This window comes from Fringilla coelebs (assembly GCF_963513975.1).
Source record: "Fringilla coelebs genome assembly, chromosome: 24".
Lineage (NCBI taxonomy): Eukaryota > Metazoa > Chordata > Aves > Passeriformes > Fringillidae > Fringilla > Fringilla coelebs.
In genome coordinates this window covers 6,660,191-6,677,529 of record NC_140050.1, presented here as the reverse complement: position 1 = coordinate 6,677,529, position 17,339 = coordinate 6,660,191, and the positions used below count along the sequence as shown (strand labels likewise).

Sequence of the window (17,339 nt, the reverse complement as noted above, 5' to 3'; positions counted from 1 at the left end):
CTCTGCAGATCTCAGAGTATTTTCCCAGCCCACCAGCTCTGATTTGGACACCAGACTGCCTCTCAATTAATCATTCCAAAAAAAAAAAAAAAATCCCCACTCTTGCATCAAGTTGCAGCTGACAGACTGAAAAAAAATATAAAATAGAATTCAGGGTTAAAGGTTTTAATCAAGCAGCTCTGCAGTCAGTTTGTCAGGAGCTGTGGAGCCCCTTTTAAACTCTCCCACAAGAAACTGGAATCAGCATTAAAGCTCACTCATATCCTTCAAACATTGGGAAGATTTATCTCAGAGATAACACCCAGAACTTGACAAGATCTGCCTTTCAACCTGAGCTTGAACCTTGGGCTGTGCTGCAGCAATATTTACACATCTGCAGTGTCACCACTGTCCTGGCTTTGTTTAATTTCATTTTAAACAACCTCGGCAGGCACAGATCAACTCAAGGAAAGGACCTGGGGATGGAGAACATGGGGACACTGATTCTGCCCAAACATCCCAGCCAAAGTGGCTTTTGGGGCTGCTGGAGCAAGTCTGTCACATCTTCTGATTGTTCATTGTGGATTTAAGGAGCTGTGGAAGCACCGAGCTCAGCAGGAAAGGTTTCAGGGAATCCTGGAATGGTTTGGGATGGAAGGAGCTGAAAGCTCACCCAGTTCCAGGCTGGGACACCTCCCACAGCCCAGGGCAATAACAGAGGGATGGAAAACATAAAAAAAAAGGAGGGAAAAACGAGCTGGTTTAAGCCCAGCCTAGCTAGATCCAGCTTTAGTACCTGCAGATGTGTTCACAGTGCACTGAGTGGCCACTGGCCCTGACAGCCAGGAGGAGCTGAACAATGGGCTGGTGATGCAAACCCTGCTGCCTCTGTGCCCTTTTTCTGTTTGTCTCCTGTCTTCAACCCACCGTGGTTTTTTCCCATTTTGGAGCCTCATTACCTGCACTGCCTGAGCAGGGCTTTGTTTGTACAGTTGAATACATCCTTTCCAAGGGCTATTTTTAGACCCCAGCCCAAGTGAATGGCACAATTCTAGAAAAAGCAGTAAACATGGCTTTTCTACAGGGAGAAATTCACTTTGGGTATTATTATTTTTTTTTGTATTTTTCCTTTTAATTATAATTTCACATCAAGGCCATTTAAATGAGTTTTGATTTTCCTTGAGCACACCAAAGCACTTAGAGTGCAAGTTTTCTGTTGGTTTAAAAAGTCTCATCTCCAAGTTCAATTGTGCTTTTTAAATCATGGGAAGTGCTCAAACAGAGCATGCTGTGCTTCAGCTTAACAAAAAGTGCAATAAAATAAAGCACAAGTAAAAGCTCTGCCTTCATGACAAAATCTGAACCGAGGCACTGAAAAATATCAACAATGAGAGCAGAATTCTGTGTAAAACTGGGAGATTTGGTCTCTTTCCCTGCCAGCCAGAAGCTTCCAAGGTTGGAGGCTTCACTTAAGGAAAATATCTCTAGAGGGAAAAAAATTTCAGCAATAAGGATGAAGTGAGTCAGTCAAGGGCTGTTCCAGGAGAGAACATGGGAACAGAGATCCCACTCCAAGCAGGACAAGCAGCAGGATTTCAAAGGGATTTATCCCTACAGAACAACCTCCTGCTTTTCCACACATCCACGACTTCAACCCAACCTCAGACTCAGGGATGAAACACTTCAGCCTGCACAGGAAGATGTGGGGAAAAGGAAGGAGAGTTTCAAAGGAGAGCTGAGCTGGAGACATTGGATCACCTCATCTCCCAGGATTTCAGGCCAGCAGTATCAACTCCACCAGCTCTGCTCCCTGGCAGCTTCCCCCCAAGCTTTGCCTCTAATGATTTAAAGACAGCCCAGGATGATGAGAAGAGTGGATCCACTTGGATATTCAAGTTTACTCCACTCCTTCAGGTCCCTGAAGTTTAAAATTAACAATTACCTAACGAGGATCCTCTTCAACAACTGCTGATCTCCTTCTGAGTAGCCAGGCCAGTCCTTCTGCACCTCTTTGTACACACAATCTTTCAGGGTGAAAGTGCTGTCCTTTGCACTCAGATTTGCCACCTGGAACAGAAGGAATTTGGAAAACCATCATTAGGGTTTCATTCCCTCACTTCCTCCACCAAATAAGAGCTAAGATGAAGGCAAAATCTGAGCAGACTTAGCAGCTGTTAGTAGTGTCAGAGAACAAGGAGAGACTTTAATATTTCATTTCCTTATTATTAAGATTATTTAATCAAACTGTGCCTTTCCTTTCGCCTCGCCACTGCAATAATTCATAATGAGTTTCTAAAGCACATCCAGTTGAGTGGGAAATAAATCATATCTAAAAGAGATTATTCAGCTTGGGGAGCCTGGACCAGCACAACAGCCCTTGATGGAAACACCTGGAAATAAAGCCTTAATGGGAACAGGCAGTTTGCTTATCACACCTGTCCCACAGCCAAAATGGGGCAGTTTCTGGCCAGAGAGGAACTCTGGGGCCATAACTTGGTTAACAATTGCCAGGAGATAATTTCTCACTAAGGAGCCAACAAACCAGGCCAGGGAGAGCTGGTTCTCAGGAGGAGAATGCCCTGGGACCACCTGGATTTCATGGAGAACTTCTCCAGGGCAAGAACACAAGCTGGGATTTCCAGCTCTGAGCAGCAGAGCCCTGCAGGGAGCTCAGCACCAGCCTGACATTTTATCCAGCCCTACCCCGTGGAGTTTCCCCAAAAACCCTGCACTGAGAGGAGAAGCTGCTGGAATGGGATGGAAACAACTTGGGACAGAGTTATCCCACTCAGATCAGTCTTTCCACAGCCTGACTGAAAATTTAACCTCTTGCTGTCTGTACAAGCCTGAAAATCAGGAGTTGGAAGAAAGCAAAGAGCCCCACGAGGCTTTCCCAGAGGGGGAACCTCTCCTGGGTGATGCAGAGTGCCACGGAATGCTCTGGCTCCGGCAGATTCCAAGGGCAGGGACACCTCCCACTATCCCAGATTGCTCCAACCTGCCCTTGGACACTCCCAGGGATGGGGCAGCGTGAGTTCCAAATGAAAATAAAGCCTCCAATGCGTTTGTGAGGAGGGATAAGGAGGCCCAGGTGCCAAAGGCTCTGCCCACAGGCAGGCAAAGGCAGCAGCTGCAGCCCAAATTCCCTGCTGGAGCCCCTCAGCTCAGGGATTGCTACCCTTGAAAGTGGAAAATGCTTTTATTCAGTGCCTGGAGATCTTGTGCATCTGTTTGGGGATTACTGTTCTCCATTCAGGACGTGGCTGTGCTCAGGGATTTCTATTATCCACACAGCAGGAAAATGCCTCAAAAACAAGCAAAGGAGTGGGAAGTCTTGAATGAACTGAAGATGCTGCTGATTCTCCTGCTCTTGCTTCAGGGAGGCTACAAACTAATATAAAAATATCAAAAATCTAGGCATTTCAGAGCAAAAGGCTGCACAACCACCACGGCAAACTCTCCTGATAAGCAAAAAATAGAAAGCCCAGTTATCAGTTTACATGACAAACACTTTGTTTTTCCTTTCAGTCCTGTCAGCTTTCCAAAACCCTGAGCCAAAATACAACAAGAATTTGAGCTGTGTTTTACATCGAGGTATCCCTGTAAACACACCCGAGAGACAAAAGCCAATCCAGGTTCTCCTTCACCAAAAAAAAAAAAAAAAAAAAACCAACAAAAACCCAAAACAACCAACTCTCCCAGAATTTCTCTGTTTCCTGCCTGCTCCTGGAAGAACAACTGGGATTTTTCTCTGCACAGAGGCTGAGAGCTGCTACCTCCTTGTTTTGCTCGTGTGGGACTCTGCAAGCTCCACCCCAACCCTCCCAAAAATAGAAACCTTGCAAAATGAGGCAAAAAGGCCGCCAGGAACACCGAGTCCTGCGAGAGATGCAAGAGCACAATGAAACCCACACCTAGACAGATTTAGCTGTGTAGCTTGAACACAGCCTGTAATTTTTAGCTTATCTGTGTCTGCCTGTGGATGGGAGCCCTGGGAGGGCTGAGAGGGATTAACTTTACGAGCAGCACGTTCACAGCCAGGGCGGCCCCGCACGCGCCAGGGCTGGGGCACAGCATCCATCCAAAGCCATCAGCAGAAACCAGAGTTTTCCACTCTGAAACTCGGGGGGAGAGAATTGAAAAAGTGCTGTGAAAAAGCTGCTGGGAAATTGAGGGCTCTGGGATTAAAGTCTAAGGAAGGAACGAGTTGTGCCAGCTGTGACTCTGTTTTTAATACGACCTGCCCTGTGCCCTTGGGCAAAGGGAACTCCTGTCTCACTCCTTATGGAAAGGAGGAAAAAAGGGAAAAAAAAAGAGTTTTTTTCCAGAATTGATTCCAATCCAGAAGAAGGCAGCTGCAGCATTTAAATAAATGGCCATGGTGTGTTTAATAAAGCAATGAAGGTGTTTACTGTAAGGCCTAAAATGGCACCTTTAATGTGACTCAAAGCGCTAGGAACTGATTCAGCTTGGAGACAGCTTTCACACTTGACACACAAATAATGTGCTTGGCAAGGAGCTGCGTGAGCTTCACACCTGACCACTGGCACTTCCAAGCAGGAGAGGCTCTGAGGAGCACAAAAAAACCGGGGACATCTTTTCCTCCATACACAAAACTTGTACAATACAGAGCATTGCTCCTTTACGTCCATGAGAATTAAACAGAGGTTTAGAGGTTACAATCAAATAATTTCTAGATCCTCTGTTAAGAGAATCCTCCCCATGACCAAGCAGAAGTGTCCCTCTGAAAGGGACTGATCTGCTGAGCCAAAACCAGCCAGCTTGGTGGCACTCCCCTAAGCTGAGGCGTAGCCACGGGAGGCTCCTGCTATCTCTGCACCAGCACTGGCAGCTGAGAACTGTGTCCCAGACGGCCTTCAGAGTCACATCCAGCTGCAACCTGGAGATAACAGGTTCCACTGCCACAGGAGGGGTGGGGGGAGGCTGAGAAGACATTTTTTAAATTTTTTTTTTTTCCCTTTACCTAAATCGTTGCCTTCATCAGAGTACAAACCTGTTGCAGAAGGTTATCCAGCAAATCCTTGTCCTGCTGAGAAAGTCCATCCTTCTGCAATCTGAGAATAAGTTCAGGTTTCTTATAAGGCTTTAGTGCCAGTAAGTGCACAACCCTATCTTTGAAGGGTCTCTGGGAAATCGCACTATTGCCTCTCTTTATTGCACTGGCAAGGTTGACTGGCGTTGGGCGCTTCCTGGAGGGAACAGCATCGGAAGCTCCTGGTGCAGGTTTACGCACCTGAACCTTTTTGCCTAAAATGAGATGAGAATAGTGAAGTGCAGCGGTCACCTCGCAAAGGCCGGCGGGCTGTCACCGCCAATCCGGAGTCCCTCGCACCCCTGGGGATGCCAGGAGGTGACAGGGAAGGACAAACAGCACCAGCAAACCCCCTGGGTCCCACCGTGCCGCATCCCGTGAGGTTCGCGCTTGGTAAACAGCAACACCGAGCTCTGGAAACCTGAGCATTATTGGCCACCAGCTCACACAAAGCTCCCTTTGTCTGCCAGCTTTTCCTTTATCCCAAGTGCACGTATCCCCTACGGTTAATCAAACTATTTTTGCCCTCCCTACCAGAAGAAAATTCTGCATTATTGTGTAGAAGAGTGGGAAATACGGAGTGGAAAGACCAGAACCGGTCAGCGAGCGGCTCCCCGCTGCTGAGCTCAGCAAAAACGCTCCTCCAGCAGATGTTTCTGCTTTTAGAACAATAGGAACTTTATGGGGCTGGGTCACCTCCCTTCCCCCTCCAAACACGGCCCCATGAATGGGGCTGACACTGGGCCATCAGCCTATTCATGAGGGTGCTGCTGTGCTGATGGAATAACCCCTTCTCCACTGCAGATCAGTGACAACAGAGAGCTGGCTCAGAGCTGTGCCTGAGCTCCATCCCCACTGGTCTTTGCTTGCTGACAGCACCATCCAACAACTCATTTTTCCCGTTCCTACTGAAGAGCAGAACCCTCACACCATCTCTCAGCAGAGCCCAAATCACAGGACAGGGACTGTTTCAAATCCAGCAGCAGGTTCTTGCTACCAAAGGCAAACCAAGCAAAGCTGAGAACAAAAACGTGTGGGTTCCAAGGTCTAGAAACCTGGAGATCCAATCAATAATCACTTGGGCTGGAGAAAGTGACCTTCACCAGGACAAACAACATCCAGCATTTACTGCAAGTGTTTGGGAGGTTTATTCCAGCAGGGCACTGCTCCATTGCTAGGAAGCAACGTTTGCAACTGAGTCATCTGAAGATACTGGGGATTGTCTGCTCTGTTTGTTTTACTGAGCTGCACATTGCGTAACCCAGGCCCCATTTCCTGGCTTTTTATTCTACACCACAGTGCTGGGAGAGGAAGCACGACCCATCCTCAGCAGGGCTGAGGGGAGGTGAGAGGGGGAACAACACCAATTTGCACGTTAAACATCCCACAATCCAGAGGTCAACTGGATTTTGTTTCCAGAAATGGGACGAGAGGAGATTCGTCAGCTTTCTACAACTGCCTTAACTCTTGCCAGGTCATGAACAGTAAAAACATCACGTTGGGAGGTTTCCATTTAAAGGCTGGAGCCAAAATGTGCAGTGATAGGAAAAGAAAAAACCAAGTTAAGCCCAGGGCACAAAGGATTCTCAAATATTTATACACGTGCAGGTTCACGGCTGCACGCACACATATTTAGTGTGGCTGCAAGCACACATCCCCTGCAGCTTTACCTGCAGCTCTCTGTTTACATCTCTATTTATTCAAGTGTCAGCTCACATCTCCAAGTCCTGCTGCTCTCCCAATTTCAACATTTCCTATAAATTTTTCCACATCTGAGCTGCCTGGAACGACTCCACTGGCACTCAAGTGCTGAGCTCCTCCTGGAAATGTGAGAGCAGCCCTGTCCCTCCAGCCCAGGCTGCAGCAATCAGCTGATGCTGCTGGCACACCAGCACCTGCAGATCCCACAGCAGCACTGTCCTTCCAAGCCCTTCCTTCTTGGAGCAGAGCTCTCCTCCTCAAACACTGACATCTTATCTAGGAGCACTGTGAGCACAGGCTCTGCCCCTGCTGCTTTCACACGGCTCTGTCTCCATTTCAGGGCATAGCCAGGAGTATTTTTAATTTTAAAAAAGTTTTGCTCCATCTTTCCAGGAAGCAAATTGCTTTGAGAATCTTCTCCCTCAGAAGCTTTAACTTCAGGCACTTACTGTAATGTTCTTAAAGAGGAGCTAAACAAAATAATCTTCTGGCCTACGGGAAATCAATGCATTTCCTTCCTGATTACTATCTCCCTTCTCAGCTTTGAGCACTTGGCTGCTGTGACAATGAGTCTGGGTCAGTTCTACATTTTGCAGCTCAATCCTTCTCATCACAGATCCCTCAGAGAAGAGACTGGCTGCAGATCACATGGGCTGCAGGAAAAGCAGCTGCCTCAGGAAAAAAAAGAAAATAAAAACAGTGAAATTCTGCATTCTGGCTACTTTTTGTGCCCGAGGTTTGTGAGCTGAGCCCTGGCTCTCTGCAGGCTCCCTGTGTTATTTGCTGGTTTTATCTCCTCTGCTAAGGCTTTCCTGCTGCTGTCACAGTGAGAAGGGCTGTGCCAGGCTGCTTTAGTGCCTGTGTTCATGCACAGAGGGCACTGCTGCCTGTGCAGCTCCCGTGGGGCACAGCTGTGACACGGCGGTGGCACTTGGAGCCGAGCTGGCCGGGAGCAGGGACACTGGGAGGGCTCAGCAGGGAGCCACGTGACAGAGCCATGCCACTGCACGTGGACAGCGCTTCAGGCCACCTTAAAATCACCCTGTGCCACCCCCTGCCCTAGGCAGGGACACCTTGGGGCTGCTCCAACCTCCAGGGCAGCCTCAGTTCCCTCGGGGCGACGACGGAAGCAAAGACAACGCGACACGAGGAGAGCATCCCCCTAAATCACCCACAAACATCTACCAGGAACTTTCCAGACTGCCACAACCAAGCCAACAACGTCAGGATTTGCCTCCAGAGCCTGCTGGGTGCCGAGTGGAGTGCAGAGCCCCAGAGTGAGTGGCTGCTTACCTACGTATCTCCCCCCAGGTTTAATGACTATGGCGCTCCGGCTGCGAGTCTCCTCCTCTGCCTGTGCCATGCTCTGCCTCGCCTTCTGGTAGGAATCATCAGTAGCACACACGGTGATTTTATCCTGTATGCTTCCCAGGCAATCCAAATGGATATTGCCATTGCTGCAAGAGAAATGCAATGGAAAAGGTACTCCTGGCACTGCAGAGGGACAACAGGCTGGCACTGGGGGGGTGTTAGCTGAATAATGGTGGGGGATACACAGAGGAACTGAGGGGGAATCAGATGCTTTCCCAAAAAAAACCCAAAAACCACATCAAAAAGACTCTAAGAAGGAAGAACGTGCATTAAGCTTTGTTAGGGAAAAGATGGTCCAGAAGAGAAGGATTAAAAAAAAAAAAAAAGCTAACAAAAAAAGGCTGTGTTTTGCTTGGAGTCCCCACTCACCTGGCCACATACTGCTGGATGCAGTCAAAGCTCCCCTGGGGGCTGTCCTTGCCGATGTTGGAGAGATAAAAGGTGAAGGTCCTCACTTCCGCCGGTCGGTCGGGCCTGGGGATGGCGATGTGCTGCTCGGGAGAGGAGGAGGAGGAGGGGGAGGAGGGAGAACATTGGTCACTCGGGTCACCCCAGGCTCAGGAGAGCTCAGCTCCCCTGCAGCCAGGATGTTCTGAGGCATTTTGAAACAAGGAAAGCACCTGGGTTACTGCACAGAGAGGCTGCCAGAAGAATTCTAGTTGTTCACACCGTGTGCAGGGGGAAGGAAAAGGGGACAGGGGAAGAGCAGCTGGAGATGGATGTGGCTGTGAGAGAACAGAGCTGCCTCAAACAGAGCCCACAGCCACCCTGCTCTAGGAATCTGACCCAGTTCTATTGATTCAGGCTCCAAACAGACTTGCTCCCACTGTTTATATTCAATGTAAAACACTCCAGGCTCGTTTCTTTACAATTACTGATCCAGCACTAAACATAGCACAAGCCAGGTCACTAGGTAGCATGCTTATTCTTTTTTAAGAAATTATAATTCCATAACAAGATTTCATGGCTCACAGTAGAGAGTGACGCTGCTGCTAAATTAAATATTTAATCAAGCATTAAGTGTGCTCCACAGACAACTCCTCTGTCATCCTGCATTGTTTTTTTCACCCCCCCCACCACCACCACAGCCATTCATTTTTCAAAAGGGAAAACTGCCTCTCCTCTGCATTCAGGACCCAACATGAATGTCAGCATCTGAGCTCTACTATCACATCAATATTTGATAATTAAGATGGCTCCCAGAAGCTGAGACAGAAGGAGCCCCAGCCTATTTTAGGCCAGGCTTTACCACACGGGTTTATATTTACCCAGATTGCCACATCTACGCAGAAAATACACACTCCCAGCAAGCCAGCCCGTGGCATGCACACATGACTGTGCTGGGCCAGGAGGGGTTTTGGGTGGTTTCCTTCAGACCTCAGACGTCCCCAACAGCCTGGAAAACCCAGGGATCTGTGTCCCTCTGCTAAACCACAGGATGTTCTCAGAGGCAGCGAGAAGCTCTCCAGCCCAGCCCGTGCACGGCGTTTCCCTGCCCTCACACAGAGCTCCCTTCTTCCAAAAACCAGCCCAGAAACCCAGACTTGTGCCTTGCTTCATACAGGAGGACAAGTTATCCCCAGGATCCAGGGCTGAAAATGCTGGGAGCAGATTTTTTTGGGTGCTGCTGGACCCTCCCTGAGCAGCCTCATTATCTCCCCTGCCAAACGTGCGCCGCAGCCCCTGAGCCCTTTTAATCTTTCCTGGCATCCTCTGCCCCCACCCAGGCAGGGGGAAGAAAATTCCCTTCTGCTTTACCAGAAGAGGCAGAGTTATGTAAGCAGCACACTTGGGGGATTTCACAGCTGGAAATTTGGTGGGAATGGGAAGAAGAGGAAAAACCCAACAGGGGGATGGAGCTGTGCCGCACCTGAGCCTGGAAAATAAAACCTGCAGGATGTCACCAAATCACATCCCCACGCACCAAAGAACTCTCTCCTTCCTCCTGCTTTACCCACTGCAAAACCCAGCTGCACCAAAAGCCCCAGGTTTGGATTTTTGTAGGGTTTTTGCAGCGTTTCCAGAGGCTGTAAAACGAGGCAGAGTCACTTTAGTACTGAAAAGTGTCTCATGTGCAAGCCGGCCGTTATCTAGGAATTATTTTTAGCTGAAAACAGAAGGTTTCTCAAGCCACCAAATCAGCATGGTGACTGCTTTGAGGGAGCCCTAATTTTGGTGCTGGGTACTGCACCAGTAACCAGAGACACTTAAAAATAGCTCGGTACAGATGTAACTTCTGTTTTCTTCTTTCAAGTAACATTCATCTGTGGACAGCTCGCTCTCAACTGAGATTCCACCTCCCTCTGTTAATACCAGAACTCCATCCCAAGGAGCAGGGGAAATGCTGTCATTTCCCATCACAAAGCAGAGGTGTTTTGCTCCCAGCAGTGGTTTTTAAAAAGCTGCACACACACGTGGGTTTGGCACCTGAATTGTATTTTCACCCCCCTCGGTTCAATTCTGCCTCTGCTCTCGGCACCCCACAGGCACCTGCAAATTTCAGCCAGCCCAAGCTCTGATTTTGGTCTTTTCACCAAAATAGAAGCGTTTTCAGTCATTCTAGCACACAATTTCTAATGCTGTGGTACTCCAGCTCTTAAATTCTAATGCACATGCACAGTGAAATGAGCAAAATGCTCAAAACTCCATAAAAACTGAGGAAATCATCCAAGAAAATCCACAAGGAAAAAGTGACAGCCACGTGCTGCTCCTGAGGACCATCCATGGGCCCACTTTAGAACACTCTGGTCATGACAATCTGGTTATTACAACCGAAATTCTGATTATTACACAGAATAAAAGCAGCATCACTACAGAGAAACACATCTCAAGGCAGAACCCCCAAAGTTTTTATCAGCTCCTGTGAGACTGGATGCAGAGCAGGCCCCAGGCAGGAGAGGTTTTGTCCCTTGTCACTGGAACAGCTGTTTTATTTTTATATTTTATTTTTACAACCACTGACTTCCTCCTTTCTGCTGCCACCTTGCTGACCCCGGGTTTTATTCCAACAATTATCCCTGGTTAATTAGTGTCTCAAACATGGAAGTTTCTTTTTCTGTGTATTAGAAACTGAAAGTATCTTTGACAGCTTTTAGAGTAGCACTGGAATAGGTGAAAACACATGGACACAGTCATTTAAAGGCTTCTAGAGAATTAAATTCAAGAAGCAGCAATTTGTTTAAATTCTTATTTTATGTCCTAAATCATCAAGTGAAGCTTTTCCCTCTTGAGAGAGGAATACCTGCACAGAAAATTCCCACTGTTAAAACCTCACTTGTGCTGTGCACAACCTTCCCATCCCAAAAACTTCATGGGATTCTCCACAGCTCCTTTTTTTTTTTGGGAAGCAAAACAGGAAGGCAGCAAATTGGGGAATTGAGGAAGAGTGGAAGAAATTTTAAAAGTAAAAATGTTTTTGTGTTTAAAATATGTTGTAATGCCATCCCCTCTGGAGGTGAGAGCCTGGTACATCCCTGGAATTATCTCTCCAGCCCAACTGATGGAGGATCCCTCGAAAGCATTCCCAGCCTCAGCTCCTTCAGAAGCAGGAGAATCCTGACATGCAGAGTCCTACCCTCCAAAGCAGATGGTTCCCCAGCTGCCAGCTCCCTGTCATACCCAGGAAAAATAATAATAAAGGGACAAAGAGCTCTTTCTGTGCTCCCTCCAAAGCTCTACCTTTGGCCTTCCCTCGTCAGTGCCATTAATTAGCACCGAGGAGGAGCAGGCAGAGGTCAGCTCTGGCTGCCACATCCTCCCTCCAGCCCAGCCCAGCCCTGCTGGCTCCTCTCCTCCTCCAGGAGTGACACTGCAGGTGCCAGGCAGCTCTTCCACCAGCAGCTCATCCCTGGCAGTCCAGGGCTCCAACAGAATTAACTCATCAATTTTCGTATTTTTAAATAATTGTATTTTTATCATTTTAATTTCTAGAGGCAACTGCAGCATTTGAAAATATTTTTAATTAGTCCCAGAAATTAATAATTGTCCATATCCTCCCTCCAGCCCAGCCCTGCCCTGCTGGCTCCTCTCCTCCTCCAGGAGTGACACTGCAGGTGCCAGGCAGCTCTTCCACCAGCAGCTCATCCCTGGCAGTTCAGGGCTCCAACAGAATTAACACACCCATTTTTGTATTTTTAAATAATTATGTTTTTATCATTTTAATTTCTAGAAGCAACAGCAGCATTTGAAAATGTTTTTAATTAGCCCCAGAAATTAATAATTGTCCATATCCTCCCTCCAGCCCAGCCCTGCTGGCTCCTCTCCTCCTCCAGAAGTGCCACTGCAGGTGCCAGGCAGCTCTTCCACCAGCAGCTCATCCCTGGCAGTCCAGGGCTCCAACAGAATTAGCACACCCATTTTTATAGTTTAAATAATTATATTTTTATCATTTTAATTTCTAGAAGCAACTGCAGCATTTGAAAATATTTTTAATTAGCCCCAGAAATTAATAATTGTCCATATCAGACCCATGTGGAACCCACCACGAGCAAAGGCTCAGGGCAGAGGAGCGTTTGAAGCTGTTTTGGTCCCTTTTGATACATTTCCCTCAAGGAAAAACATTCAGAGGAGGCATTTCCAAAACTGGAACACCTTGAGAGGAAAAGGCAGGTGCAGATGCTGCTTCCAAAGAGAAAGGGAAGCATTCCCAGTGCATTCCATGAGCAGAGCCCATCAAACAAGGACACATCACCCACCCCTCAGCTCTCCTCCTCTCCTGACTGTGCCCAAGCTCAGCAGCAGATTCTGATCTCAACTTTCATGCTGAGCTTTCGGGGAAGTTTAAGTCTAAACAAAGTAAAAAAACCTGGAAATTGCTCCTTTCTTTATTTCCCAGGCCAAGAAGGTTTGTATTTTTCTTCTAAACCTACAATAACAATCATGTCTTTCCTGCTGCATTTTCTATGGACTCTTAGTGAGAATGATATCACAGAGTAGGATGTGGGCAAGGACAACGTGCTGGGTTTAATGTCCACTCAATCCAAACCTTTTTGAAAGCTTTAATGTGCCAGTGCATAAAAAACAACCAGAACTTACAGCTGAACTCAGATTCTTTAAAAAAAAAATTTAAAAAAACTCAATTCCCTTTCTTCATGCAGAGACTAAAGTTAAACAGAGGCTTTTTTAGCAATAAAAGGTATCTAAATGCCATTTTTCAAGTTCACTGAAGGGCTGCATTGCTTTACCAGAAACACCACCACGTAAATCTCAGCCTTGTCAGCAACTGGCATGACAGACTGCTTCAAGGGGCTAAAAATATCCCAGAGTTCTGTCACTGGAACAGAAGTTGGGGAAGTAAAACTCTTAAATCTAAAATAACTTCTGGTACTCACAGCACTGCAGTTACATGAAATAAACCTGCAGGACTCTCAGAGCAGCCTCCAGGCTCTGCTGCTGGCAGGAATTGGGAGCCCACAGTTCTTGCAGAGAGTTTAGCACGGTGTTTTCTTGGGGTGCAGGTGAGGATTCCATGGATTTCTGCTTCCTTTCCTTTTCCCTGCTCTACCCAACTCAAAAATCTGGATTTCCCATGGATTTAGCAAGGTTAGGTGAGGATTCCATGGATTTCTGCTTCCTTTCCTTTTCCCTGCTCTACCCAACTCATAAATCTGAATTTCCCATGGATTTCTGCTTCCTTTCCTTTTCCCTGCTCCACCCAACTCATAAATCTGAATTTCCCATGGATTTAGCAAGGTTAGGTGAGGATTCCATGGATTTCTGCTTCCTTTCCTTTTCCCTACTCTACCCAACTCATAAATCTGAATTTCCCATGGATTTAGCAAGGTTAGGAAATAAAGAGGAGGGGAAAGGTTTTAGAGAGAGAGAGACTCCATGAGCAAACACCTGAAGCTCCATCCCTCCCTCTCAACCACAGCATCATTCCTTCAGCTGGAACAGCCCAAATTCCTCAATCCCACTAAATGGAAAAGAACTTTCCAGGGACAAACTTACCCCTTGGCTCCCTTGAAACTGGATGACTGGTTTTGACGTCACAGCATCCTACAAAAACAAGTGGAAAAACAAAAATTACCTCAGAGAAATTCTAAACTCTGCCAAGTTTAGAATTCACCAAGCTTGATTTTTCACCTGGATTTTTTTACTGTCTTTATTTTTATTTTCTTTTTTTTCAAAGGGAAAGGTCAGGGAAGTGTGTATTTCAAATAAGAAAGGAAAAAAAACCCCTGAAACAGTGATTTGTACCAGGAAAAGGATAAGCTAAGGTCACCCTGAGCTCAGGAGAGGAGCAGCTCAGGGGTGACACTTGGTTCCTCCTGACCCCTCCACCACATTTTGGGCACAGAACAGCTCAGCTTTGGTGCTTATGTAAGTTTGGAGTTAAAAAATGGACACTTGAGGGGAAAATTTCTTCCAGTTCTCGGCCTGAGAGGATGGAAAGCAAATTTTTTCCAGGAGAAAGCTGGCAATCCTTTGGAAAAGCAAACTGCAGCTCCGTTGCAAAACCCTGTTGTTCCTTTGCCTGTTTCAACAATCCTCCAGGCTCAGCTGCTTACAGTTAAAAAATTATATCCCTGTGACTCTCAAACTGCTCCATTTCAGCCTCTTTGCCTCGCTGTCATTTCAGAAATCCCAAAGACATTTCAATTCCAAGTCCCACCTGAGGTTTTAACTGAGGAAAAAAGAACCAGAGCCAGCCCAAGGCAGGCTGAGTTTGGATTTTCCCAATTCCAGCAGAATTGGGGCTGTGCATGTTTTATTTCCTAAATCACACACAGCATCCAAGACAGGAATTGTGCCCCATGGGGCTCGTGGGACCTCATTGTGGAGCTTTCCAAAGGGACAGAAGAATTTATCAAGAAGTTGAAAGCATCATTTAGGAGTGCAAATGTTGTCATGTCTATGGGAGACACATTTCCATGGGAAAACCACCAGGAATTTGGGAAAACAAGCCCAAAACGTGATTGTGCTGTTTGTATCACCCAATTTCTAATGGATTAGAGAAACAGATATTTAAGTTTTAGCAGCAAGAGAGTTAAACAGCTTGAAATTCATGAAGTTAAGCATCCCTCATAAAATTTTTCCAGCCCAGCAGTGAAGAATCCCAGGCACGACATCAACAAAAAAATGAATAAATTCACCAGCAAAACAAAAATCCTTTTAGCCCAGATCAACCTAACAAAACTTGGATGGATAAACCCAGCCCAAGACAGAGTCTGAGCCTTTGAAGAGCCCATCCAATAGGATTCCCCAGCTCTGCATCACACCCAGGATCATTACAGGACATTTATGATGCTGAGGAAAGCAGGAACACGCTCAGAGCTGACAGCACTCCCTGAGTGCTGGAGAAAAGAGTTTTATAGACCCAGAACAACCTTTAGAAAAGCACCAATAAACAAGATCTTGCTCTTGGTACAGAGATCACTGAATTCCTCGAGTGCCACGACACTGCATTCCACAGCACACTGTTCATGGACAGCCTGGCCAGCTCTGTGCTCCCCGTGTCCAGAAATTCACAGGAACATACTTGAGCAAACAAGCATTTGAAACATGATAAAAATCTGGATTTAAGGGAAAAAAAAAAAAACCAAAACTCATGTGGTTCTTGTACAGCAAATTACAGATTTGGGAAGTTCTGCTCTTCGGGCTGGAAAGTTGTTTAAGGGGAATAAAAAGGGGGTAAGGAGGATGGAAGTGGAATAAGGAGGCAGGAGCAAAAGTCCTGATGCACAAATCAGACATGGTTTAATTACAGAACTTATAAATCCCACAATCTACAAATAAACTGCTCTGAAGTTAAGTGGGTAACATCAGCTTTATGCAAGTTCAGTGGCAGAGCTGAGATGTGTTTCCCAAAATTCAGCATTTCTGTGCCTGGTTGGGATCCCTGTGGAGGAATAGCAGTGTTGGAACCCCCAGGCAGGCTCCAGAGGGGATCACAGATGGATTTGGATGGACACTGCAAATTCCAGTCCCTGTTTGAGGCAGGGAAGGATCCCTGAACCTCCCCTGATGTCCAATTCCTCGGCTCCAGCTCCTTCAGGATGCTCATGGAAGAGCAGAGCACACTGCACACCCTGAACTAATTAAGGATGTGACTCTAAGTACCTTCATTAGATGAAATTAAGTCCCTGCATGGACACCTTCATTCAGAAGAAAAAAGAGAACAGATGAATGACGTGAAACCCAATGAAAAGCACATTTCCATTTTTATCTTCATTTGGATGAACAGCCCCGATTACCAAGAGTTCCTGCTGCCCTTTCCAAAACCCCTCTGTCATTTTCTGAAGAGTCACCTCAGAGTCACTCAATTCCTCTTCCTCAGTGATGCCATGACTGAACTTCCTGAGTTACAGTTCCTAGAAATGCCATCCCATCCCTTCAGAGAGGGAACAAGGTCTCTGCCTTTCCAACTGAACCGAGTCACCTCTCAGCCCTGCATGCACTGAAATCCTTGGCAAATCAAGGATGCTGGTGAAACCCCATCTTGGTGTTCAAACAGGAGGAAAACGAGGTGGATTTGTCCAAGCAAAGGGGCACAACCTCACCCCCTTCCAAGGAATTCCAGCTTTATCCCTCCAGGACACTCTCTGGGTTTAAAAGCAGCTGCTGGCAGCTGATTAAAGACAAAAATCCAAGGAAGAAAAGCACAGTCCAGGTACTTTGCAGCAGGTTTTATGCTGCTGCCAGGTTCCAGGTACTCATCCCTGCAGCTCATCCAGGAGGGTGACAGTGCTAGAGAGGTCCAGAGGGAAGGAGCACAATTCCTGGGATCTGTGGGGCCAAGGAACACAATTCCTGGGATATTCCTGGGATGTGTGGGGCCAGGGAACATGCAGGAAGGAGCACAAGTCCTGGGATGTGTGGGATCAGGGAACATGCAGGAAGGAGCACAAATCCTGGGATCTGTGGGGCCAAGGAACACAATTCCTGGGATCTTCCTGGGATGTGTGGGGCCAGGGAACATGCAGGAAGGAGCACAATTCCTGGGATCTGTGGGATCAGGGAACATGCAGGAAGGAGCACAATTGCTGGGATCTTCCTGGGATCTTCCTGGGATCTGTGGGATCAGGGAACACACAGAAAGGAGCACAATTTCTGGGATCTGTGGGGCTAGGGAACATGAAGGAAGGAGCACAATTCCTGGGATCTGTGGGATCAGGGAACACAATTCCTGGGATCTGTGGGATCAGGGAACATGCAGGAAGGAGCACAATTCCTGGGATGTGTGGGGCCAGGGAGCACAATTGCTGGGATCTTCCTGGGATCTGTGGGGCCAGGG

The 17,339-nt window shown here is 47.1% G+C and overlaps 1 protein-coding gene across 1 annotated transcript in view; it reads right to left on the bottom strand.

Annotated features, from left to right (window-relative positions):
* Nucleotides 1–17,339, bottom strand: part of ELL (elongation factor for RNA polymerase II) — a 53,245-nt gene that overhangs the window by 14,873 nt on the left and 21,033 nt on the right. Inside the window, exons 2-6 of the mRNA XM_084221238.1 lie at nucleotides 14,054–14,101; nucleotides 8,474–8,595; nucleotides 8,027–8,190; nucleotides 4,994–5,247; nucleotides 1,922–2,046 (exon numbers count right to left, since the gene is read on the bottom strand). Of these exons, the coding sequence (XP_084077364.1) occupies nucleotides 1,922–2,046; nucleotides 4,994–5,247; nucleotides 8,027–8,190; nucleotides 8,474–8,595; nucleotides 14,054–14,101 (713 nt within the window). The remainder of the gene's footprint in view (nucleotides 1–1,921; nucleotides 2,047–4,993; nucleotides 5,248–8,026; nucleotides 8,191–8,473; nucleotides 8,596–14,053; nucleotides 14,102–17,339) is intronic.